The following is a 27,582-nucleotide window of genomic DNA, read 5'->3' as shown; positions in this document are numbered from 1 at the left end:
TTAGGCTTCAAGAGCTTTCAGAAATAGAAGCACATTTAGCTTCACTGGCCAAGTAACAAGGCCTGAAACTTCAGTAAGCCGAGACCTGGTAACAGATCACCCCTTCTACTATAAAACAGTTGATACATATATTATTGTAGACCAATTCACTGTCAATGCACAAGCTCCAACAATTTTCTCTCGGTGACATAAAAGTGCCCTGGGCTTCCTTGTTTTTAAGTTTTGGGGCGACTATTGACTTTTACAAATGATGACTGAACTGTCAAAGATCACATGAATGGGCGACTTGAGGTCTGTTTGAAGCATGTTTTCTTTTTATTTAAGCCACACTGCTCTTCGCTGTGATTGATGACGTTTAGCTGGGCTGCTGTCACAACAATTTGTTCTCAAATGAAATGCTTGATGTAATAACGGTAACAAAAGATAACATCATGCGACGAGACCAAGGAGCGCAGATTAACACATAGATTGTGAGAAACTGAACAAATTCAGCCCGAGCTTCTCAGTTGACCCAGGTGTTTTCCATGCCTCTCTGCAGCGTATGACCATGGGGGCACAGAGGGAATGAGAGATTATGGCCAGGGACCTGTTCCTCAAAACAGACACAAAGTCTATGAATTTCAGAGGCTGTTTTATTGGAGCTAAATTTCACTATTGTGTTTTGTCCCTTTCCATGGAATGTTTGTTTTTCTGTTCCCAAGGGTTTATGGGTAGTGCGGTAGACCACTTAGAAATGTGCGTGTGGAACCAAACCCATGGCGAACATCAAAAAATAAAATTAAATAACTGTTCCTTAAAAGAAACAAGGTATTTCTATAAATTCTGCGGTATTTTACCCTGCTTTTATTATAAGGAAAGTTAAGGGAGATCTAAGGCACTAATAAGTGGTTGTAGCAGTTGTTGCATTAACAATGCCACAGGGCCTGCTGCCATAAGATTTGTGGCAGGATTCACAGCCTTGCAGTGACCCTTAACCTTGGTGGGTGTCCTGGATCTCACACACAACTCGTCCGACACACAGCTCGGCGAGCCTTTAGTGTGGCCTGAACAAACTGACACCTTGGAATAAAAGGCCTCAGACATTCGGATGAACATCTTGAATTGATCAAATATGTACTTAAACTATTCAAGTATCTGCATCAAAGTCTCCTCATTAGCCTTGCTGTGAATATGAGGACTTTCCTACGAGAAATGAAAACCAACTTGAAGCCCTGCCCTGGAGGTACACTGTGTTCCCTGGGCCCATTAGGAAGTGATGAGTACTGTAATGGCTACAGGAACACTTTGTCATTATAATGGCAATTATTAAGGGTAATAGCAGGAATGAATGTGTGTGGTCTAAGACAGAGCCACTGACTCTGGTCGGAGCAGGTGGGTAGAAAGGGCAGCTGCAGAACTTGGTAAAAAGCATGCTATTGTATAATCAATATAAACACTTCAATCATCGGCTTAAGTTGATATTTTATTGGCTAAAAGTTGCTATAACTGGCAAAGAGCACTATGAGGTGTCTATGTGTCTGTGACTCACCAGCAATGTTGACTGAGGAGATGAAGGTGGCGAGCACAGCCAGTGTCTCAGCAGTCGATGCCGGAGCGTAGCCGCCTCCCATCAGGGACAGACCACCCACTGCCGTCAGACCTGCAATGCACAGCCATTTTACTATGCATGAACCTCAGCCCTCACAGTGCATGATAGGTGGGATAAAAAGCTTCCTAAAACAGCGTGCAAATTATGTAATCAACAATTCATGCCTCGGAAAATCAATTAGTATTGTTAGGACAGCAGGTTTAGCTGTTTTCATAGTGTTAGAATAATGTTTTAAACTCTAGGCAGGGAAAAGAAAGAAAGAGGATGAGATACAGAGAGACAGAGAGAATGAGAGCGAGAGTGAGAGGGAGAGAGAGGGAGAGAGAGAGCGAGAGAGAGAGAACGAGTGTTTTCCAAAAGAAGCCCTGATGGCTTAGGAAATCTTGATAACATCAGTCCTATAATGACTTACAGGCAATACAAGGCTCCCTGCATGCCTGCATTCACACAGTCTTCTGTATCAGTGCAGTTTAGGTCCAGCATGTGTGTGTGTGTGTGTGTGTGTGTGTGTATTTCAAGCCACAAGTTTCAGATATGATTTTCAATGTACATCATGACCTAATCTCACTTTATCTCAGCATTTTCTCTTTTAGTGAAAGTCAGTTTTCTGTACAGGCTCAGTGTCTCACTACATGTTGGCATAGGGAAGTAACTAGATTTCTTTTGCATCACTGAAAAAAGCCATGCAGCTGAAAACTGATGAAACCAGAAAGGCACATAATAGAATAGTGTATGACTTGGATTTCCCAAATCACTGAGTTCAGACAAGACCTTCATGTCTGCACATCAGCGGGTGTGCGGTCTTCCTACTGACGTTGAGACTAATCTATCTCAGCTCTGAAAAAAAAAAAAAAAAAAGCAAATATGTGAAATGTTGCCAAACCATGCTTCAGAGGAAACGGCCTTTACTTGATCAGAAGCATTTACTGTACGTCGGCCATGTGAATCCCAGTGATCTGAAGACAACATGTAACTTTAACTTGAAGAGACTGAAGAGAGTACAAAGAGTTCACAGGAATTACAAGCCTTGGCAACATCTGCACTTCTGTTTGTAGCTCAGAAGTGGCAGATTGCACATCAGCATCCATCAAATGTAAATTCATTAATGCATAGTAACTAGCATGTTTTGCTCCGGCAGTGTTGACTTGAGAGTCCACCACCCCTGTATATCAAGGTGCATCACAATGTTGTGCATACCTAGTAGACATTGCTCACATGCCCACCGTGAGCCCAGTGTTGGACGTGTCTAATTCAGTGACTTTTCATTTTTCAGTCTTTATTGTTTTGTTTCGTTGTTGTTGTTTTTTTTCCACATTATCATTTGTTATTTTGATTGATGCTACTTTGCAGTAACCAACAGCCTGCTTTTTGTTTCTTTGTTTTTCAAGTGCATAATGTCTTATTTTAGAGCTCAGTATTGTGATATAAGACTGGATATCATCTGGAATCATATGACATAAGTTTTGTCTTTTCCTGGTTTTAACGGTTGAATTACAAAAGAGGGATGCAATTTTCTCAACTTAATCGACGGCTGTAGCTGTTCTATTGTTTGCCCCTATCTACTTGGTCATCATATCCACATCACTAATGACCAAAAATCTGTTGTGTAAATATTTTGAGGAAACACCAGTAGTCATCCTTAAAATATCGCTACAATATTGATATGTCAAAAACATTATGATATTTCTAGATGAGTGCAATTGAAACTGAAATTGTATGATCTGTGAATTAAACTCTGGAGCACTGCCTCAGGTGCAAATTACTCTTTTTTAGACTGAACATAGCAGCCTCCGCTCCCGTCATATGGTCCAACATCACCTTGATTATTTTTACGGTGGTTGTATTTTTTTAAGGTTTAACTTGGCTAAAATCCAACCACTTTCTAAATGCTTAATTCCCAGCTAAATTTTTTTTTTGTTTTAACAGTGGCAGTGTTCACAACATAAAGGAAATAAAGGATAGCATAAAAGGAATAAAGGATTAAACAAAGTGAACCTGATAAATGGCTGTGTATGACACACTATTGCAATGATGTCTATCTACACATTTGGTCAACACATCAGCCAAATCTTGAAGTGTAGTCTGTGTGCTGGAGGCTATGGATGCCTGCACCACAGAGTCACTGTAAATGGTACTTGCACAGTAGGGAAAACAGTGAATGTGGACACTGTTGCCAAGATAAGTAAACAAGTAAACTCAACAACAAGATCAAGCTTCTCATATATATCCATTTGTATTCACTGCCAAGCAAATTTTCCACCTGCTGCTTCTTGCTGCACGGCACAGAGTCAAGATTTGCTCGGACATTTGTGTGTGTTTAGGTATGGGACAATTTTATATGACCATGATACAATGTATGGCTGTGCAGAACTATCTTTTTTGTAGATGTAACAGCTAATGGGGATACAAATAAAAAATAAACAAATCTTTCTAGCAGCACCACTGACTTGCCAGAATGTAATCAATTTAAAAATATTGTCAATACAAAGTGCAAATACAAGAATTTGAATGGACAGCGTGTGTTATGGCCAAGCAGTCACAGTTGTCATTACTACTGTAGAATGAAATATAGCTAATGTCATGATTCACTTTTCTTTCTTTACCAGGATATGTAGTGGCACATCTTTGTTTTGCAATATATTAAATTTCAATGTGCTGTCCCATCACTAGTTGAGCCCTGACTAAAGATGCAAGTAAATGCAAATAATTTACAATGACATCATTTGTGTTGTTTATCTCTCGTATCTGAAAAATACATCATATGTACTGGCTAATCATTCAATCAAATAATGACTGATAACTATTTAATAAAGATACATTCCCACTCAAAAATGTGTTTCTTATAAGATGTTACACTAGGATCTATTGCACTACTCTGACTTGCTTTCCACAAACAGCAAATGATTAAACAAGGGGACATGACGAGACCAAGATGGCATCAATGAATTTGTATGAATACACACAGGTACACTTACAAAGTTTAATCAGGGATCAAAGGCATGCCTGGCCACCATCATTTACAGATTTCCTCCACACAAAGTCAATAGGCATCACTGGGCCCAATGATGGGAAGGTAGAAACGCACACACGCACACCCACTGGGTGGCATAGCCCTATCTGCGTGTGTAGGTGTGTGACGCCACCTACCAGCATACAGGCAGTGTGTAATGGTGAATCGGTGCTCTCAAGTAGATGAAAGCATTTCTGTGAGACACCCAAGATATACTTCAGTGACACACAAGATATAAAGCCAGTGGCTTAAGGATTTAAGATGACCCACCACTCACAGTCACTACTAGCTGTAACACTATGATCTCCCCATAGTGAATATAGCTGTCCTTCACTCAACCCCAAATTCCAATACGATTCCCTCATGTCTGTGTGTGTGTGTGTGTGTTTGAATGTGTGTGTGTGTGTGTGTGTGTCTTTATGACGGCTGGCACAATAACTATAGAATTCCGCTGGTTTCAATGTTTCCGTAACCGCAGTCAGTCAGTGACAGGAATAAAAAGGTACTGGTAATGTAGCCACGCCAAATATGCAGGGAAAAATACCTGGACAGGGAGGAAAGGGAGAGAAAAGGAGATGGGGACACATGGAGGGCAGCGAGAAGGGGAGCAGACAACAGGGAGAGGAGACGGGAGCGCTTCCAAATTAAACTTCATATGGTTTTATAATTCTGTAGCACATTAATTTCTTTCACTGGTGGACTTCTTCTGGACTTCTGCTGAGGCACTGCAGGGCTCAAAACTAACTTTTAAAAGTCGCTGCCAGGCTGGCAACCAGGCATCAGCTTTTAGTCGCTGAAAGTGAAAATATAGTTGCCATTTTTAGTCAGTTTACATGTTGAATAATTAAGATACTATGCAGTTTTACATCAGTGACATAAAAGAAGGTTTAAATGCTTTATTACGGCAACCAAACAAAATTTTTTTGTAGTTTGCGTTTTACCTGATACTTTACTGAATTTGAATCTTAAGTGTTAACAGTCAACCTTCCACTCCTGGTACGCTAAAAGCTGTTGCAGGCTTCATTACATTGTGTTGCTATGAGCTCTAGTGCTTATCTAGCCCCTTGGTTGTGTAGATGTGCCACACTGAACTGGCTGAGGCTGATCTGTCACTTACTTACTTTTGACCATTGTCTCTAAAACTGATACGTGTGCACACACGAGTAAACAAGCGTGCAACATTTTCTGGTTCCAGCTCCGACTGTAACAGCAATACTTAAATATCACTAATGCAATAAATTTTAAAATGCATTTTATTCATTTATTTTGTCAAATTTATTTTATGCTGAAATTCAGACAAACTTTGAGTTTCAGATAGTGAACAAGAAGAAAAAGAAGCGGGGATAAAAGGACAAAGATGATGGAAGAGTGACAAAGAAACACAGAAGGCACAGAGTCACAGGGGGAAGTTAGGTGTTATAAAAGACGGGACTGTGAAGATAGGGTGTACGTGTGACTAATAAAGCTTTCTGACAGGAAGTGAAAACTGTCACTGTGTTCACTGTGTTCACTACTGGACACCACAGCAGACCTCTGATGTCTGGCTGTGCACATTAGTAGACAAGGAAAGGACTTCCCTGACTGCCAAAGATCACCGCTGATGTGTTACTTCCTACCCCTGTGTGCTTCAAAGAGTGATCAAAGCCATGAGAACACACATGCATGCCACACACATACATGTACTTCTGTAACCTCTTAACCCTTCAGTGTTAAGCGGCAGGTAACAGCAAGGACACAATCTTTTAAGTTTTCAACTGATTGATGTGGAAATGCTGCAAACAAGACGAAAAAGATGACTACAGAAGCTGCACTCACACCAAATGTTTGGTTTGCAAGCGAGCATTGCTCATGAAATTAACCAATTACTGGGGATCATATTGTGGTTATTGGATTTATTTCTGAGTGTGTGTGGGCGTGTGTGTGTGTGTGTTCATTGTGTTTGTGTCCACATCAGTCCATTTTGGGGGAATAGAGGCTGAAACTGCTCACACAAAGAGACAACTTCATACAGCAACTGTAGTAACAAATCTCTGCATTGAACTGTGCAGGGGAATTCAAATGTGTAATTTAGTATTCAAGAGCATATTACTCACCACAAATTTAGAATATAAAAATGCATCATGTAGAAAGTAAATATTCACTTGTTAAAGCTATAATATGCACCTTTTTGCATAAAAAATTAAGTAAATAGGATATATAATGCCTTATCAGTCTGTGCTCATTCTATATCCACATTTGCCAGTGGTATGCAGCTGTAAGCTCATGGCTGCTCATGAGGGGATTTCCTGAAAACGTTTACAACATTTTCGTGACAATATGTGTTAGAAAAGTAATGAGTGTACAACTGGATTCCAGACACTCTGTGACGAACATGAGCTTTTAAAATGGAAATTTTGATAGCATTTTGCTGTTGTAAAAGCATGTACCCTCTTTATTCCACTGGATCAGAGACAGCCAGCATTTTTTGTAAGTTTTTTTGAAAAGGCAGCACAGGCTGAGTATGTTATACAAATAACATGCATTATGGATGAAGTAAGCCTTTACCAGCACAAAAATACTTGGCAGGCAATCCGATTACTCCTATTTCCCCATCATTCTACCTCTCAGTGTGCTAAAATGGGTGTAAAATCTGAACTCACGCCCATATACACACCCAACTAACCTGAGATGGCGTTGGTGACAGACATGAGTGGAGAGTGCAAGGCAGGAGTGACTCCCCATACTGTGTGGTATCCCACGATGCCAGCCAGGCCGAAGGTGGTGACCATCTGAGTGAAGGCAGCATTTGGAGCTGACAGACCGAGACCCAGCAGGGTGGCAAGACCTGGCAGAGAGAGAAAAGCAGAGTTAAGGAGAGATGAGAAGAGATATTATTACAACCAGGGTCCGACCAAGCCAGTGTTATTTTACTTACTGAGAAACTGATGTCAAGGTAGTAATGATTAGTGGATTTAAGATAACCACATGATTAGTGGATTAATGATTAATGACTTTCCATATTTTGTTGGCTGTGAGTACATTTGGTAAACTATCTGATATGGTAAGCACTTGACTCTGGTGTTCAACAGATAGGTATGGTTAATGGTGAAAAAGACACAGCTGATAAGCATGTAATTAACACTCAGTGAGTTTTCTCTTGTTCTCTTAGGACAGCAGTAATAAAGCAGCTCGCTACAGTAGCCATGTAGTGGGGTTAAAGAGGAAACTACCACAGCACCTAAACAATGTGTGAACCACATTAACTGCATGTGGTGCACTGACACAGAAAGTGGTGTGTGGCACCATGGGAACCCCTCACTACAGCACTACTTCAAACAAACACACAGCATGAGACTGGTTTTACAATGCACACTTCCTGACACTAACAGGGTGTCTGTGTGTGATCTTGTAATCTGTAATCTCACTTCTCACCTCCGGTGCACATTCCAGCAGCGACCTTGAAGGCGGATTCTTAACCTAACTCTCACCTTAATGCTGACCTAATACCAAACCACAGTCATTTATATGTAGGACAGAATGAACCTTGTAATTTTCTAATATAAAGGAATTGTCAGACAGTTAAGCCTTTGAAACCTGTGGAGTCAAAAAAGGTTGTTGAAAAGGTTGAAAACAAAATAAAAAAAATAAAACTAAGATCAAGTGAAATTTTTCAAGTTACAAAAGTTTTATTAGAAAGTCGAAATCATTAGCTGCCTTTGCTCTAAATATAGTTGTATTATAGATAAGTGTATAGTCTCTACATTCAGGTTAATCTGTAAATAACCCTGCATGGGCCTAAGATACACGCCTGAAATCAGCCGATGACATGACACTCCAGGCCGAGCCTGATCCTAAGACGGCAGCTGTTATTCATTTTTTGTCCAAATTTGACCTGACCCCGACATCATGAACCTGAGATAACGTGAGCAAATATACTGAAAGAAACCAAGGTAATGTAGATTAGACAAAAACGGCCTGAAGCCCCCACATACACAAGGTCAAACATAAAATCTGTAGACGATTATGCAAAAATGCACCGAGCCCAACCCAAGCCCAATGTCTTTATTAGAAAACTAGGCAGAATCCGGTCCAAATCTCCCACCAGGATCAGGTCCCGTCGGGCTCGGGTCGGGCTGCAGTCTTCTGACCTTTAAGAACTCACCTCCAGTGTACATGCTAGCAGTGGTGAGCGTAGCCCTGAAGGGAGAGACTTGTGTAGCCTTCTCTGCCTCTAATTCCTGGACACTCTTGGGTTTTGGAGGAGCTGCAACGGGCACATTATTAGGCTGGGGAGCAGGGAACAAGTTCTTCCCATTCTGGAGAAACAAACAAAAAGACAAAATTGGGAAGCACAGAAGTAGAGCAGAGGGTAAAGGAGATAAAAGGGTATGAGATCAAACGACAGAAAGAACAGAAGTACAATAAGACGATGTAAAAGTGAAAAAATAATAAGAAAAAAGAACATGAGCTGAAGTTTATTCAATCATTGTAAAAACAAAAACACAGAAAAACACAAACTAGAAATACTGCCTTGAGGTTGTATAACTCCGCCAACTAGTCAAGTCCAAGGTTACATCCACGTCTGTCCAGACTCAACATTTGTAGAGACGACTTTGAAGGAATTTAATAAAAAGGTATCAAGTGTATTTTTTGGTGAAATGGAGGTTATAACTATATTGACATGTCTGATTTCAGAGAATTTCCAGGGAGAGACATGCTTCTTCACAGAGACTATTTTTACAGGAGTACAGAGCTTTTTCACCTTTGATCTTTGACCACCAAATTCTAATCAGTTCAACCTTGAGCCCAAGTGGACGTTTGTGCCAGATGTAATGAAATTCCCTCCAGGCATTCATGAGATACTGCATTCATGAGAATGGGACAGACGTGAGCTCACAATGACCTTGACTTTTGACCTCCCAAATCTAATCAGTTCATCATCGAGTCCATTTTAATGTTTGCACCAAATTTAAAGAAATTCCCTTCAGGTGTTCTGGAGATATTGCATTAATGAGAATAAGACAGACAGATGGACAACCCAAAAACTTAATGCCTCCGGCGGCGGCTGCCACCAGCACGGACGCCTGAAGAGGCCGTGGTCAGGGGCTCGGGTGTCATTAACTACATCAACAATATCAACTACACTTGTTAAGAGCAAACTTTATCTCTGCTTTTATTTCCAGTTTTCATTAACTGATGGTTTACAATGACCTCTGCTGTGTACATAAATCTGTGTAACATTAGACCATGCTGTCAAGATCAAAGTAAGTAAACTAATGGTCATATAATGGTCAATAATGAATATCTGCATTTCAGCAGTATTCATAAATGATGATGCCATGTGTGAACGTTATTATGATCAGATCTGGGTCAGATCTGATTTCTATCTGGAACCTATTTAATGAGAACTTTTTGTTTAAGAAAAAAAAATCTCCCTAAAATATATAATGCCGATTTTTGATTAAAGTCTTATCCTTGTTGCTCACATGTGGGTCGCCCTCACTGTAAAATTAGGCACCATGTAAACTGAGAAAAGCGCAGCAGAGGTGACCAAGTGCCTCTTTGACCCCTGTCATCGTAAGTTCAGGGCAAGCAATATAATACGTGAATATCTTGTGGAGTATTTGGCTTTACAATAAAGGGTCAAGACAATCCCAACTAAAAAAAAAAATTGAATGTTTTCAGGCTTTACTGATTCTTTTAGCTCTCGAGGGCATTTCTCTATTCTCTTTATATTTCAATATTCAAGAAGTTTTTGTAGGAATATTTTTATAACAAACTGTATACACTTAGATTTCTTGCTTGTATTAAGTTCTTAGGATTTCATTAGCAGCCTTTGCATGTCAGCAAACTGAACTGCTTCAGTTTTTAAGTTTTATTTATTCCCTGTATACAATTGGGCTATAGGTAAGGCAGCAGTACACAACAAATTTGGCAATAAAATTGAAACATACATGAATAAAAATTCTTCATTAAGAACACGTTTGTATTTAGGAAGTATTTCCCAAAGTTTAATCAAAAGTGATGACTAATGTAATTAAAAACTGAGTTTATCACCAGCGCAATCGAATTCCCACTGATCTGCTACTTGCTTCCATTTGTTATCATATGGGCAGTTTTTAAGTACAATTATATACAAAATCTCAAGTCCTATGTAATGAGTAGTTACACTTCAAAAGCAAAATAAATGGGATAAAAAGTGTCTGAAAAAAGCACCTTGTAGTGACAAAGACATTTTACATCAGCAGAGGTCAGCCAAACTAATTACTCAGTCAATGTGTTCAAATTTTGGCTGATACTAATGTGAGAGCCAGTTCAAAATATTTCCTGAGAGAGCTTTTGCTGTGTCTGGTTTAAATGGAGAGGTCACTTGCAAAGGTCAAGGGGTGAACCATGCAAACATCTCTGAGATTCTTCAGTCTATATGCACATTTTGATTTCAAGATATTTCAGTAATCCATTAAGAATTAACATAAAAATCAAGGTGTTCTATCAGGATGCTTGCAAATCTATTACAAATTTTAGGTATTCAATCACAAATAAGAACATGCAGGGGAAAAAAAAAAAAACTGTTCCAGTGTTGAGTACAACTGTAAATGATGCTCGGAAAGGAGTGTGCAGAAAAGGTCAGCTGTACATTGATGACATCTAGTGGCTACAATAAGCAATTGCAGGGCATTTTGGTTGATTTTCTCCTTGATTCTGTGGCTTCTTTTCCAAAGTACAATCTGTTTTTTATGCATGTCTGTTGCCTGAGACTTCATACCTGCATGACAATAGATCCCCTGACGACGTGGTCCATGGTTCCATAGTCAAACTCGTCCTTCACATCAAAGTAAAAATTCTCCTTGCCGGGGCTGATTGCCCTGATCAACTTAGTGATGTTGTTGGAGTACAGAGTGCTGGACTGAGTAGGCAGACGGCTGGGCAGGTCTGTGAAGCCAATATGGGTCACTCCCTATGACAAATAAGACAATAATTATGAACTAGTAACAATTACTGACGATTCAGATTGCTTTGATCAGCTTAATGGTGATTATAGAGTTAAACAGTGGTGGCTACCCTGAAACAAACAGACCACACACACTTGGCCCATCATATCATCAGGCATAAACCCACCAAAATGTATTCTGTAAGAGTGTAAGAAGTCTGAGGCACAGATTAATAGAAACTGCAAGCACAGAGCTACACGGTTCCTCTGCAGTGCTTGCATAGGGAAACAGAGTGATCACCCAACAAAAACTTGTGAAAAATGAAACTATGGAAAAGGCATCACAGGTGCCAGAGTAGTGGACTAAATGCAACAGCATGTCACACTCCTTGTACCCTAGCGCTGCCTTTCCTTGTGAGTTAATGTTACATCCTGTTAGTAAGAATAATGTAAAAACCAGACTTGCAGAAGCGGAGGCAAAATGGCAGAGGGACAGACTGCCTGCTACAATACACTCTTTTTTTCATAAATCCTTTTGCCATATTTCCGCCTGATGTACATCATTTAAAGACCTTTGACATTTTCCGTGTAACATGGCACATGGCTACTGAAGACTAGCACACGCAAAGTAGCATTAAGTGCATGTACATGTGCACTCAATTAAATACAATTCTTGTACACCGGTAGTAAAAAAAAAAAAAAAGCATGCTGCAACAGGTGGGCAGACAGCCAGGCCTAACCAGACACATATCCCATCACACAAACCTTTTCCAGAGATATGTATTATTCAGTAAAGATGCATATGTGTATAGTATGTGCATTTATGTGTGTACCTTGTGCACTGACAGCTCCCCAGGTGTTGTGGTCTCAATGTTTCCTCCAGCTTCAGCTGCCAAGTCCACCACCACTGACCCGTCTTTCATGCTCTCAACCATTGGTTTAGTGATGAGGACAGGGGCTCGTCTACCTACAATAACAACATGTAAACAAAGACATCAGCAAATTGTGTGTAAGCTGACAGCCAATTCTGGGTATGACATTTCTCACTTCATTATCAAATTCCAGTTCAAAACAAAAGGCTAAACATGACCACAATATCAGCACTGACCACCACTGGGACATCAACAAAATGTGCACACCACTCACATTAAGTACTACCATGAGCTACTGTAAATGATAGATTTAACTTTTGACTTTAGCAAATTTGTATGCTCATGTCATTATATGAGCAGTCTATATAACAGACGAGTGTTTCCTTCACCTTGCATTTTTGGGAATTCACCTTCACATCAATGTCAATGTGAATGCGTATGGCTGTGTGCCTGTGTCAGTGTTTCTGTTCATACCTGGGATTAGAGCAGTGCTGATGAGAATGTCCACATCCAGACACTGTTTGGCGAACAGCTTCATCTCCGCCTCAATAAACTCCTTCGACATTTCCTTGGCATAGCCTCCCTGGCCCTCTCCTGACTCCTTCACGTCCACCTCCAGGGGCTCTGCGCCCAGCGACTTGAACTGCTCCAATGCTGCAGCTCTGGGAGAGGGAGAACACAGAGGCATCAGAGGTGTTTTCTTGGCGAGCCAGTAGGAAACATCTTACACTGCATGAGGACACATGCCACATGTCAGACTAAAAATCTCCATTCTCTCAGATTTTCAGCAGAAGGGAAACACTGGTAAAACAGTTTAATGTCATAAGAACTGCATGAACAGACGGCAGATAGCCATAAGCTGTATAAAAATGTAAGATACATAAACAGTGGGTAGACACCGCTAAAAATAACAAGAAAACTGAGGAAATTATAAATGCAGCCTAATAGTTAGAAAGTTTAATCCACCTTTCCTTTCTTTGCCTTTCTCGGCCATCACTTCAATCAAAAACATACTGCTGCTGTCATCTAGTGGTGGAAGGAAAAAAATTTTGAGTCTCATCATTACCATCTGTATGGTCTGGTGAACAAACCATCCTTTTCAAGGTCTGAATAAAAGACTTAGTATTTGTTTCACAGGACAAAAAAAATTACAATTTACACCAGTACGCTGTATGGGTGCAGAACTAGCAAAAAAAAAAAAAAAAAAAAGCAAGAAGTCACATGGCTATCTACACGCTAACATCCTTGCTGACACAGAATTGGCTTGTCTACACCATTGGGGATTGTCACATTGACCTTTCCATGCAGAGAGAGGCTTTGGTTTTGCTGGGGATTAAAAGTTACTTTCACATGAACGAGTGTGGAAATCCAATCAGAACCCGATCTCAGTTTTTATTTCTCTTGGCCTCGTTTGGCTGATTCTTAAACTGCACCTGCTATCCTGCGCTTTCATACTTCAAATAACTGTTAGCCCGTTAACACAGCACACCATTAATTACAAGAGAGAGCGTTGCCATCTGTAAGGCAATTATCATATTTGTACAGTATTTCTCAAATTATATGTACAATAAATCATACAAAAAAGTGGGCAAATTTATAGTAATTCTAATTTCTGATTCAGGGACATTTTTGACATTTAACATTTGACATTAACAAATGGTGTGAGCGAAATCCAATCCCACATCTGTGTTTGGATGGAAAAAACTCAAAAACATATCTCTCAAGTATGCAGCCCATCATTTACCCTTGATGCTGCATGACCTGCATACGTCCACGGGACCGAGAGCACATCACTCCACACATCAGAACTTATGCTGCCAGAAAATTTAATCTCTCCTCCCCTTATTGTAACTAGCTAGAGTATGTGAGTAGACAGTGTTAAACACAATTATTTATTTATTTAGTTATTTATTGGTGTGAAATTATACATTTACGCCTAGAGCTGCTGTTTATTTAATCTTGTATGATAATTTTTTAGCAAAACATGATCACTTTAAGCCTCTGGTAAGATGGATTAGTGATTCCCATCTGGCAATGCTGATATGGGAAGACAAGAAGAGGCAAGGTTGAGCAAAGGCCTCAAAAAGTTTAGCAAATGAGCTTTAAGGCAACATTAGCTTGGAAAACATCTGCTATCATATTGCTGCAGTGCTAGTTCCAACAAGGAAGATATTTTTCATTTTCTGTAGTTGGTTGGTCTGACCAGAGTTGCAACCATAACATTACAGCTGGAATGTATTACTGTCAAAAATGCAGCCCATAAAAGTCAAGTTTTATTACAGTTAGTGACTTTCAGAATGGATGATGAAGATAATACTCACATTTATAACTGGGTTTGTCGACGCTTTAGAGCTAATATTCTGTAATTCCATATGCAATTCGCATTAATAAGAAACTATACCTGGTATCAAAGCCTCGGACAATGGCTCCCATGGCCCTGGCAGTGCCAGCTGCTGCCAATCCAGCCACTCCACCTCCAATGATCAGGACCTATAGGATATTCACATACACATACATATACACCTTAAAAATTTGTGTCAAACACATGTATGTTACATTTTTTAAACTGGCATTGCATGCATTCACACTACAGAAACAAACACACACAAAAACACACCTTTGCTGGGGGCACCTTCCCAGCTGCAGTGATCTGTCCAGTGAAAAAGCGACCAAAGCTGTTGGCTGCCAGCAACACTGCCTTGTACCTGAACAGGCACAAATCAAAGGGGAAGAGAGATAAATGATTAAGAGAACGAAAATTTCAGTTAATTCAAAATCAGTAAATAGGGACACATTTATACTTGCATATACCTGTAAAATACAAAATGAGTCATGCTCACACTGACATAAATAAAAACAAATTACAAGATAGATTGACAGAACACAACAGGAACAGAGCTGAGAGGCACACATGCTCTATATGTATTTAAGTATGCATGTACATCTAATGCTGCGGTTTTATGTATCTTTGTGTCCCTGCTTTCATAGCAGTGTCAACCTTCAGCGTGTGTCTACATTTACCCTGCAATGTTTGCCATAGAGCTCAGTGCATCATATCCCTGGGCAATGGTGACCCTGGGCACTTGGTCCATAGCCAGGACAGTGGCCTTCTTCTGCGACAGCAACTCCATCAGCTCAGGGTTCTGCGCTGGGTAGATGAAACTGACCAAGGTGGCTGCCTCCTTCATCAAGTCCACCTCGTGAGCTCCTAATGTAGGGTTGAACATGGGAGCTCGCACCTGCAGGGAATTAAGTTCATATGAGCAGAGGTAAGTGTAGGAGTCACAACAGGAGCATAAAAAGGAAAGAGTAGACTGTTTTAATGAATCTTTACAGCCTCAGTATGAGAGACAGAGAATGAAAAAGAGAGAAACACTGATAATGATGTTAAGTTACATGGCTACCACATTTATATCACAGAGCCAGTGAGTAAATCTGTAATACTTGAACTGTAATACCACTTCATGAGATTTCATGGAGCACTGAGTGTGTCAGAGGCCAGGACTTTTTCTTCACTAAAATGCAAATCTTTAATGGATTTCACCGGCCTGAATGTATCATTAATGTGTTCAAGGCTTTTCGAGGCTTAGCACTACTACTAACTGATGGGAGTCTTTGCAGGCATGATCATGTGACTGGTGATCTGCTCATGTGTTTCTGGGATTGCACACTTTGTGTAGAGGTGAGAATTGGGGCCTGTTTGACAGAGAACTTGGTGGCTGTTACAACATCATAACCTGAATTCAAATTCATCAATTTAATCAATTTCTCACCCAACCCTGACTTCTGTCTTGTCTTTTAATCACTTGCTTGACCTTAAATCAAGAAAAGAAGTCTTCTGGGCATCAGGTCTTCTTTAGCAACACCCTGCTTTTCATTGATTTACCTCTCTTTTCTTCCAACCACTGTTTCCTACATTGGCTGACATGCCTGATGCTCTGATGTTTAAACATCCTTAACATCTTTAATAGTTGCTGTGGCCTGGGAGTTGTAATTTCCCTCCTTCCAGTTCTCCTTCCTTCTGTCTCTCCCTATTCCACCTGCTACCTTAGGCCGTACACCAGATGTCAAAGACATCTGCCATTTCCAAATCACTGGCCCACCCTGTCTGCATCATTACCTCTCTCCTCCCTTTCATTCCTTCCTTGTCCTTCCTCCAATTATCCCTTGTAACTGTTTCCCAGTCTTAACCAAACCATCAGATAACAGGATGTCTTTAATATTAGCAATTACTGCTCTGGCAAGGACACACCTTTCATCATCCACCTGTTCTCCTTAGCCCTGTCACTCAAACCTTCTCCATTTCCGTACTCTTCCACGTTTTCCTCCCATCTCTCTCTTCCAGATTCAGTGACCCAACCTGCTCAAGCCTGGCCAACTTTTCAATTAATTTCCCCCATTTTCCTCCTTCCTCTCACATCCCTATAACCTCACCTTAACCAGCACATCAGATGCCAAGACATCTTTAGCATCTTTAATTGTCGCTCCGGCCTGGGCATACTGCTCGTCTGGGAACTTGGAGAACTCCCCAGCTCCAGACTCCACGACGACGTTGAAACCCTGTTTGATGAGTGCCTGGACGCCGGCTGGAGACAGCGCCACACGACGTTCATTCTGGAAAATTTCCTTAGGAACGCCGACTGTAAGTTGTTTGTATGGAATACCTGGAAAAAAAGGGACAACACAGGATTACAGTTGTTACTCCTTCATCAGCTTTTGTTTAGTACTGTTGATATATTTTGACTTTCATGTGACATGTTTTCATGTTGATTATGGGCAAAGTGGTGTCTTCAGTGCTGTCCTCCATGACAATTTTTTTTCCTAGGATGTTGACGGAATGTTTCACATTTTGGGTGGTCATCTTACCTTATTGGTTAAGGTTAGGGTTAGGTATAACTTTGCTACTTTGTTAGGGCTTTGATTATGGAAAGGTTGTTGAGAATCAATGCAAGTCAGTTAGCATGTTCTGTTGCCATCCTAGGAGAGCAAAACTCTGAAAGGTTTCTGGTTAATTATTCAAGTTACAATAATTGTGTTATTTACCAGTTCTAAAAGGATACAAAAACATATTTTTTTCCATTCCCTATTGCAGTATAACACAAGTGCATTGTTAAGAGAATGTGTCTTCTGTTATTGTTGTACTGCAATGCCCAGTAACTATCAACATAATCATCATCATCATCATCATCATCATCAGGGGATGAGGATATGTGAATGGATTTCTGTATTCCTGTGTGTTCAAAGAAAATAAAATCCCCACACACACACTCACACAAACACCTTTGATGATTAAAGTGTTACCTACCCTGTGATATTTTGTTAATTTATTCATGGTTTGGTAACAGTGATTCATTTAGACAGAGCAGCTTCCCTCCTTTATGATCCAGGTTCAACAGAGTTTATGATTGTAGAAGAAGTCCGAAGAGATTACAAGACCATAAAGACCTTTGACAGTTACTATCTGTGTAATAAACTAAGGTCACACCTTCAGTGAAGAAAACTTTCTCTGCCACTCCTGATTGCATGTATTGTTGTGCAGTACATGGAAATGATATGACTACTGTATAATAATATTATAAACTTCTATAGCTTTGCTGGCTTTTTACTTCATTTGCTTATCTGTTAACATTTGTTGATTATTTGATGTTTGTACTCGCTTCTGTTTTTTGAGGTGCTATTATTTCTATAAGACTGTTGTTTTTTTGTTTTTTTTAATCTCACCTGCAAAACTAGCTTTTTTCATTTGTTGTTTTGTTCTGCCCTTTTGTTCTACTGTGTAAATGAACTAAATCTTAAAAAAATCGTCAAAAATAGTTTACTTATATTGTGCTTTTGAAAAAAAAAAATGCCCCAAAATATTTTCCAAAACAAATAAATAAAATGGAGGAATGAACACAGGCATGGATAAAATAGAAACAGAGACAGCATATGAGAGAAAAATAAAAATGAACAGGGATGAAAAGGGGCATAAGAATGAACATTGTGAAAAAGGCTTTCCTGTATTAGAAAGCTTTTATTTAGAGGATGATGCAGATCTGGCAAGCCTGAGGTGTTCTGGCAAGACGTTACTCAGTTTGGGAGCTTTGACAACAAACACTCAGCCAAATTTGTTGCCAAACGAGTATTTGGACCAACCAGCAGGCGTGCAGAGGACCGCAGGGCTCTGACCTCCAGCTCATCAGCCATTAAATGCAGCTGGGATGAAATCATAAAAACCCCTAATGTTTTTTTTTTTTTTTTTTTATTAACGCTCCACTTTCTTTCAAATTGGCTAAGCAACTTTTTTTCCCCAGGTTTTTGAAAGAAATCAAGTGCATTTACTCAGGTTTCAAAGAGTTACTTTTACTATTAATTAAGTCACGAGAAACTGTCACAAAAAAAAAGAGTGACTGTTTTAACAGGATGTTGTAATCTCACCTATTATCATTTTTTCAGTGTTCAAGACTGGCAGCAAAACAATTTAATACAAACAAAAAACCCTTTTCTTATCAGGGTCCCCAAGGCAAAATCACTTCAGATGGGGGTCCGTGGCTCAATGACAGTCAACCTTTGGCTCCAGACCATGGATAGGTTTAAAAATCCCTGCTACAGATGACTCAGCAGGTTCAAGGAGAAACTCCTTGAATGACAAAACAGTGAGTGGAGAGGAAACTGTGTTTACCATAAATACAGTATATGCACAGCCCTTTCAACAGAGACTGACCTGGTCAATGTCAAATAATACATAGCCAACAAGGACTTATTCATTAACAACCCCTTCTTCATTAAAATTCACAGGGAGCCATGTATATTTTAGCTAAGGGTAAGAATAGTGAGATTTGTGCAGACTGGAATGTAAAGGGACAAGACTTCTAGTATGGAGGCCAAGATGTTTGAGAACAGGGACTAGCTGGGGATGCAGAAAAAAAGAACTAAAGTCAGGTGCAAAGTTGGAAAGACAGACAAATGAGTAACAAAAACAAAGCTGTGGTGATAAGGATGGAAACACAGAACACATTAACTGGGGAAAAAAAGTCACAGCAGTGTCTCGGTGTTGCCATGCATCTCTGGTGTGCGGGTGACAGACAGGTCACATGTGGTATCCGCTCTTATGGAAAATTCCACTGCAGGCCTGTCCCGCTGTCTCTTCCATAGATAAACACACAGGCTCACGACAAGCTGTAACTCCTCTCAACATGCTGGGCTTACTGCAAGGCCCTTGTCCTCCAGCAACTTACGTTTAAAAGTTTGGAACTACAGAAATTTATGAACTGAACTTAAGCAATACTAGTGTACTACATACTGCAACAACTGGAAGAAAGATCATTTTAGCTACAGTAAACAGCACGATTGTTTTTATTTGCACTTAATATGGCTAATGTTCATATATGTACTACTTTCAGGCTTGGTGACAATTCAGTGTTATTGTTTATTATCTTCCCGTAGAATCATATAGTGACAATATGGTGATTTTGGGGTCTCATGAAACACAACTCTGCTGTCTAATCTGTTGGTAACAAATTCATTTTTTCTTCAAAAACTGTAGATATGAAACATTTTAGGGGATCATATTGGAAAATTTGAGTTTTGTTTGACATCACACCTTACATTACCATTCACCTGATTACTCATTAACATGTTCTGCAATTATTTCAAAAAATCTTAACAGTATCGTGATGTTGAGTTCAGCTTTACCACCCGGCTCAAGCCTACATCCTTAACACTGTAGTTGTCATATGGCTTGACATTAACAAAAGCATTTTATTCAAAGAGTTGTTGTCTTATTACTATGCAAAAATGAAGTGGCATTTAGGATGAAAATGAGGACCACCAAAAGTTGTACGGAAACATTAGTAAACCCCTGACAAACCAATTCAATGCAACATGACCATGTGAGCTAAAAAGGACACACACTGGCCTATAGAGAAAATGGTTATCTTGTGTTTAAATTTTACATGTCTGTGTACATGTCTCACAACTGCTGGTCTGTAAACTGACACAAGAAAACAGTGACATGACAAACTGTAAGCCTCAATATCTAGTTTAAAGATAGAACTGTCATTGTGTCAAGTCCAAGTTCCCAAATGTCATGTTCAGACCAAACGCTAAGTGAAATTTCGCCTTCAGACTCCCACCAATACGAGCACCACTTTCAGACGAGCATTTTCATCTCATGTGAATACACAACTTTTGCATATTTATGTCATGCAAATATATTTGAAATGCTGCTGAAAAGTGGAGGTCTTCTTTTGTTTTTATTTTTTTTTCAGATGTGGTTGCAAGATCACTGTTTTGCCCACAGTGGCAGTCAAGGAAAAAAGTAGGGTATATAGCAGGGTTGTGTTTTATTATGGGTAAAACAAGGAATAATTTAATAAAACTATTAATTAATTTAATAAAGTGTGGGAACAAAATTATTGAAAGTGACAACATATAAATACAAATTTAAAAACATTTAAAAACAAAATAAATCCTTTCAACAACCAGTTTTTCTGGTGCCGACTCAGAGGACAGGCAGCATTTAGTTGTGTAGATGACTTAACACATCCCAAATACGAAATGTGTGCAAAGTGTTCCTCCTCTCCACCTGTCTGCGCTCCCTCAGGCCTACCAGCCTGCCAGCTGATACTCTGTCAAGAATAGACACTGCCAGCTGCAACTGGAGCAGGCTGACCGGTAGGAATGTCATTCATGGACATCACAAGCTAGGTCGCCATCAGCACAAACATGGACCCAGGATATGCAGGCATAATGCACCTGCAGCTGGTTAACACTGGTTTTCACAGCACACACGCACACCTTCTACCATCTGGTTGCAGCTGTTGATAGACTAAGGGCACAGGGGCTCAACTATCTGCGACATGACCTTGGGACCAGCAGCAAACACAGGTGGGACAACTGTGACACCCTGAATTAATGGAAAAATTGGAGCTAAAGGCCAAACTCTGGGGGCAAGTTAATAAATCTCTTAATTTTTCTGCATTTGTCATGTTGCCTGAGAGCAGTGGATTTCTCTTTTCTCAGCACCAACGGCAGTGTTTGGAGGGATCCACTCACCCCCTGTGACCCTGAAAAGGAGTAAGTGGGTGAAGAGTAGTAGCAAACAAAAATTGAATGAAAAACTAAATGAATAAATGATTAACATTTCCACCTTGTCTTTTACTGTTTAGTATGGGCTTGGTCCAAGTGTGTGACAGTGTACACCTATATCAGGGGACCTGGTATGCCATCAACATGTCATATTTACTTCACAAAGCCAGTTTTACTGTATGTACAGCCTGTCACCATGAATGGCAAGAATAATGTAATGAATATCATAGTTGTTCTGCCAAAGAAACTAATGGCATCATTTGCTGAATGCCTAAGCTTGGTCAATGATTGTGTGACTATCAGTGCTGCATAGTTTCGTCACAGTGCCTGATTTATCATGTTAGGAATGCCTCCAGACTTTTAATCACTCGATGCAAGATCTTACATAGACCATGGTCCTGACAGCTGATGTATCATAGAAAGATAACTGTGCAGGAACTGCCCAGGGATTGTTTTTCAATACCAGGTGCCTGCCGCTTTAAGACACCAGTCAGCTGATGCAAACAAGAAGGCCGGTCTGGTAAATTCAAAGTCTCTGCTCATATGGGTCTACTACTTCTGTAATTCCAGTGTTTTCCCTACCACAGGCAGCAGGAGGCACCCCACTATAGGAGGGGCTTCCCACCACAAAATCTTGCCATAATAATCATATGCAATCATTCTGTAACTGGAAGATTATACTGTGTCCAGACCACAAGTGTCACTTCAGCTTCGCACTCGCGAAACGACGTTGTTCACCGACTGCTTCCCTCAGGTTGACACGTGCACTTCAAAGCGTAAATCAAGCAGCAAGTCTTTCTGTGCAGTGTTGAGTTCTCAAAAAAAATCCATCCATTCATCTGTCTACCATCAGTAAATATATTGTTCTGTAAATTGGATTAACCCACAAAGTCTGAATAACCAAATAGCCTGCAGGTCGTAAAATGTAGATAAATAAAATCAGAGGCTTTAGGTATTAACCTTGTGTTTATGTACGTATTGTTGAAAAAAATAAACTTCAAGCGCCTGCCCCACCAAAATTGATACTTCACCAATCACCACTAAAAACCTTCTAGGGAAACAGTGGACAGTCCATTTTAAAGATGATAAAAAGAGGGACAGAGTGGACCACACAGCTATCACTGGTTATCAGCTGTGACACTCTGTGACACTGAACCACAATGATTAATTCCAAGTGGACTGTTTACATCTGACTGATTACAATAGCAGCACGCTGTTTTCGCAGAGGTCTACTGCAAAAATAGATTCAACTTGGGTGAATACATTACTAGGTTTGCAGCTCGTACATGCCACTAATGAAACGAGTGACTTGCGCTTTTTTCTTGCAACTTCAAATTTAGGATTTAAGTACATGAACATTTTCTGTGCATTTTCTGTGCTTATATCATTTGTGTTCCACCTAATGTCCAATGATACATGTAAATGTAAATGTGTACTTTACATGTGAATTAAACCTATGTAACATGTGTTTCAGTGTCTTTGTATGACTGACCACCAGGGTAGGTTGGAAGATGGCTTAACCTGGAGCCTGGTGGAATACACGTAGGGCTTCTGCTGATGTAAACAGTGTCTCCCACTTGGCCAGGCAGTCAAAATGATGGCGCCCCCTTTTAAACTGAATAACAAGCAAGAGGTCATTTGGAAAATAGGGGGCCCTTACCTGAATACAATTTTGAATAGTTAACTAAGGAGAAGTTGACAATAATGTGATAATGTATTGAAGATGTTATTATCCTGCCCCTTTCTTTTCTTTTTTTTTTTTTTTTTAGATGGCTTTTGTTATTTTCTTTGTGACATGTGCCTGACCAAGTGGGCGTAAATAATTTTATAAGGGAGATGATATGTGAAAAGCACTGCTTACTGATTACTAATGATGTTATGTGATGATGTTTATCCAACGGATGGGGATGGGAGTGTGAGAAGGAACCTAACTAGATGGGAACGGTGATGGAGTAGTGTGGTGCTTGAATGTGTGGATGGTAGATGAGCAGGTGTTCAGTGGTACTTGCCCTGGTGATGCTAACATTTTGATACAGGGGTGATGATTGAGTTTACTGTGTATGCCACTGTCAGGATGGTAGATGAGTTGAAGCCTGATTATGGATGCTGATAATGCTTACCTTGTGATCCCTTTTATTAATTACTTTCTCTGTTTGTCTTTGTCTAGTCCATGGCCGCAAATTACAGATCCATGCACACAGATTTGTAAACCGTGATACTGAAATCAGGAACCACACAAGATCAATTCCATCAGTTTGCAGAGGCATAAACTCATTAAGCTGAAGTGTGGTAGTAGCATTAAAAGCTTTCCGTACACAGATCCTGTGATTCTGTTATGAGGCAGCTTCAGGCTGCCAGTGTTAAACAGGTGTGCTGCCGTGTGCTGTGTCTCACCTGGACTGGCGCATCGTCCGAGGGCTTGATGGGTCCTGAAAAACCGCAAACACTGTGATTTGACTGCGTGTGCGTTCTGCAGCTTCACGCAGGACACCCCGGTGAACACAGGGGTCGAACAGCTGGTCACCACAACACGTAGGAGGCTCGCCATGGGGCACACACACCCGACATACACACCAGGAGGAGCTCAACTGGACAGACAGCACCCCTCCTGGAACGAGGAAGGGGTATGGCACAGCAGAAAGGAGGATGGGGTGGGAGAGAAGGCGAGAGAGACAGAGTAGGTTAACTTTTCTGTTCTATCAAGCATATGCGGCTTTCTACAGTTTTTCTGCATCTACACACCACATCAGCTGATCATGTACGCCTACCATCACATTGACAAGAATACATACAGTAAGCACACTAAAACTGGATCTGCAATTACCACGGGAATGTGTCCCTATACCACGGCAGAGTACAGCCACAAGTCTTTATGATCTATGTTTATGCAACAGGTCACCTCCACAGAGAAAAAAAACCTTCCAGCACACCTGTCTGACCCACAAAGCACATGACACACATCGTTGTCAGTGTGACTCTGTCTGAGCCTCGGCCTAATTTCACGAAGGTCAAAATAGAAATGTTGACAATTTTATTCTAAAAAGTAACTACTGCTCAAAGGCAGACTACGCAGTTTCAAATAGGAGGGCACAGCACTGTTAACTACTGCAAAATAACTAACTAATATTAAGTATGAGCCTGAGGAAGGATAAAACCCCTTAGGTTAGCCTGAGTTAACAGAATGCATAACTGTACACTATTTAAACTGTGCAATAATTTATACCTGTAGAAACTGACAGCTTTTTGTATATTCTCAATTTCTTATTTCTTGATGTGTTCTGTAGGATGAATGACATATTTAGACATAATGCACATACTTTAACAGAACAATTTTAAATGCATATCTTCAGTCTAATGTTTTGATGTCAAATGCTCACAAAAATATTAACAATTGAGTGAAATGGTTTTATATTTTGGGTTATGGTGGAGTAAAAAAGTTGGTCTGAATTCCAAAGGCATTTCTAAATTATAATCTTTTGAGAACTGGGCGGTATTAATCATTCTTTACCACATCAAGGTGGGGTGACCTCCCCTTTGAAACTGCTTAGTTCACCTTTAATATCCAAAAATGTACCTGAGGTGGAAAAACCTTCAGTGCAGGTGAGATAATGGCACTGGTGTGCTCTTGAACAGTGTGGGAAGATTTCAAACTAGATTTAACCAGCAAATAAACCTGTCCTGTGCTGGGGTAGATCTACCATGGTGGCATGGAGTGACAGCTGCCACCCAAAAAAACTGACTTGCCATCCCACCTGCCAACTCAGTTTGGGAAATCTAATAGAAATAAAAATGTTGTCTCTGTTCAGAAATGTAAGACTAAGAAAGACTGAGAATCCAAATCCACCCAGCAGGTACCGTTCTTCTCATTTTTCAGAGTGATTTCACCAGTGACAGAAAGATAACCGCTGATACAACCAGAATAAGGTCATTTTTACTTTTCAGCACTGAAGAAAATTTGAATAATCAGAACTAAGTCAAGCTAGAGGGTCTGAATTCATGCACTTTATGGTATCTGCTCATTAGCAAAAGTGATGATTTCATTCATTCATTCATTCATTCTTTATTTTTGCCACCTGGCAAAATTCCCATGCCACTATTTAGCCCACCGTGAATATTTCTCTAAATATATGATATTAATATCCGCCCCTGGTCCTGGTCCTGTGCACACTAATGCAGGCCAAATGACAGGACAGTTACCACAACATGACACTATTTATCTGAGGCCAAGCAAACAGCAGCACAATTGGGTTAAAAAGTCAAGTAGCATAAATACCACTATGAGAAAAACAGCAAAATAAATATAGCCTTGAGATTGACATACTGGGCCAATTTGAAAACCTCGACTGTAAAAAAAACACCTCTTCCTCATTACAAAGCACAGGCCGTGGACTGTTAAGCATTATCCTGTGGTGTTTAAATAGACAGACAGAGCTCTGACTCATAAACAGGTTGGGACTTAATTAAAAGGAGTGCCATCTAGATATTCCTCACAATACGCAGCCGTGACTTTGATTTCGGGTCAGACCTGAAAAGCTGAAGCTACCACGTCACCAAGAAGTGTGCACTGTCCGAAAATATCATCCATGCTCAAACCAGACAAGAAAAAACACTCATGTTAATCGCACAGCATCGTAAATACGCTCCAAATGATGCACCTTGCGGTTTGTGCGGAATGTAGGTTAGCAGAGGACTAAAGCGCTAGCACAAAGTTAACCCCGGCTGGTGCGTCCTGAATGATACACACTCGATATTTTCAAAAACAACCAACAGCTTCCGTTTGGTTGGACTGGGTTACGTTTTTCAAAATGTTTCATATATTTTGGTAAGTCTTCACTGTTGAGTCAGTCACCGTCTGCTGTGCTGTGCCCCGGTTTGGAGGGCGGCCCCTGCCAGCTGGAGCACTTCTCTTTTTTTGTCTCCATTGACTGCACACACACAAAAAAAAAAAAAAAAAAAAAAAAAAAACTAGCGGGGCAAAGCTAACCTCAGCTAGCTGGCTAAGGCTAGCTAACAACAAAGGGCAAGGTGCACAACGCCGAAATGCTCACAACCCCATTTCTACATATACACCAAAACGTGCAGCGAAATGAATGCATGGTGAAAAAGCCACAAAAGAGAGCTTTGCGGAGGATAACACAACTGACCTTTGAAGGCAGTCTGGTTTGGTGAGTCGAGCAGCACAGGCGAACTTTGTGTCGACCCGGAAGATGTCAAGTGAAGCGGCCGGCATAGGAATATTATTGGATCATCTGAGGCGCATCATAGGACGTGGGATGTCTCATTTACGAGGCCACACAAAAGTCATAAATCACTAACTTATTCCGCGGTAATAATGACCCCTGCTTCACATTATCAAGTGGTGATAACATAAATGTGTATATTCATACATCATATTTTAAGATCGATGTCATATATCATTAAACATAACACGCACAAATGGATTATGACTAAACCTGAGTGCATGGAAAAGATGGACGAATCTCCACATAGACGGATAAATACACGATTGCATGGGGGAAATGAATCGATCATAAAGGACTATTTTACACAATATCTGTGCAGTGTGTGTCGCTCATATTATTCCACACACTTCCACTAAGTGGTGTTTTTTTTTTTTTTTTTTTTTTACCATTTCACCTCCAGCTCTGCGTTGGTGGTGGGTAAAAAAACACAACTGCAATTAAAGTCAGCTGTATCGTCAGTGCACGGTGCAACGACATCATCATCAGACTACCATAAAAGTGGTTAAATAGTGCAATGTTTAATTGAGTAAGTTGCATAAAAAGTGTTAATGTGAGTCAATAAAACTGATGAAATACTTGCTTGCTTTGGAGATTCATTTAAAAACCTAACAGCCAGATCTGCAGCAGTGCAATTTCCATGCCAGACTGATATATTTTAAGTTAAAATACTCTATTGTTGCTTAAGACCCAAGTCAAAGTCTTTTGTTTGTTGGTTGAATGCTTTTTGGCCTCTTAGTCCTCATCTTTTAATCAATAGCATTCTTTTGGCCTCACTGCTGAAAAAATCTTTTTCAATGTAAAAACAACATAGTGGATATTTTCACATACTCCTATGGGCTATTTAGTGTCACTTATTTCAAATGAATATTATGTACATGTGTAAATACACT

At 40.1% G+C, this 27,582-nt stretch overlaps 1 protein-coding gene across 2 annotated transcripts in view; it reads right to left on the bottom strand.

The window, feature by feature from the left end:
* nnt (nicotinamide nucleotide transhydrogenase) overlaps nucleotides 1–26,669 on the bottom strand; it is a 50,673-nt gene extending 24,004 nt beyond the window's left edge. The window contains exons 1-12 of one of the 2 annotated variants that reach the window (XM_030065229.1): nucleotides 26,594–26,669; nucleotides 23,844–24,057; nucleotides 16,815–17,044; nucleotides 15,402–15,619; nucleotides 14,998–15,085; nucleotides 14,782–14,870; nucleotides 12,855–13,042; nucleotides 12,342–12,475; nucleotides 11,344–11,535; nucleotides 8,740–8,893; nucleotides 7,261–7,422; nucleotides 1,529–1,639 (exon numbers count right to left, since the gene is read on the bottom strand). In XM_030065229.1, coding sequence (XP_029921089.1) covers nucleotides 1,529–1,639; nucleotides 7,261–7,422; nucleotides 8,740–8,893; nucleotides 11,344–11,535; nucleotides 12,342–12,475; nucleotides 12,855–13,042; nucleotides 14,782–14,870; nucleotides 14,998–15,085; nucleotides 15,402–15,619; nucleotides 16,815–17,044; nucleotides 23,844–23,997 — 1,720 coding nt within the window. In that variant the 5' untranslated portion in view covers nucleotides 23,998–24,057; nucleotides 26,594–26,669. Of the gene's footprint in view, nucleotides 1–1,528; nucleotides 1,640–7,260; nucleotides 7,423–8,739; nucleotides 8,894–11,343; nucleotides 11,536–12,341; nucleotides 12,476–12,854; nucleotides 13,043–14,781; nucleotides 14,871–14,997; nucleotides 15,086–15,401; nucleotides 15,620–16,814; nucleotides 17,045–23,843; nucleotides 24,058–26,593 lie in introns of those variants that run through there. The other variant, XM_030065230.1, reaches the window with a different exon arrangement.
* Nucleotides 26,670–27,582: the final 913 nt, after the last annotated feature.

Source organism: Myripristis murdjan, chromosome 12, assembly GCF_902150065.1.
Source record: "Myripristis murdjan chromosome 12, fMyrMur1.1, whole genome shotgun sequence".
Classification (NCBI taxonomy): domain Eukaryota; kingdom Metazoa; phylum Chordata; class Actinopteri; order Holocentriformes; family Holocentridae; genus Myripristis; species Myripristis murdjan.
Note: the sequence above shows the minus strand (reverse complement) of the source record. Positions and strands in the feature narration are given on the sequence as shown.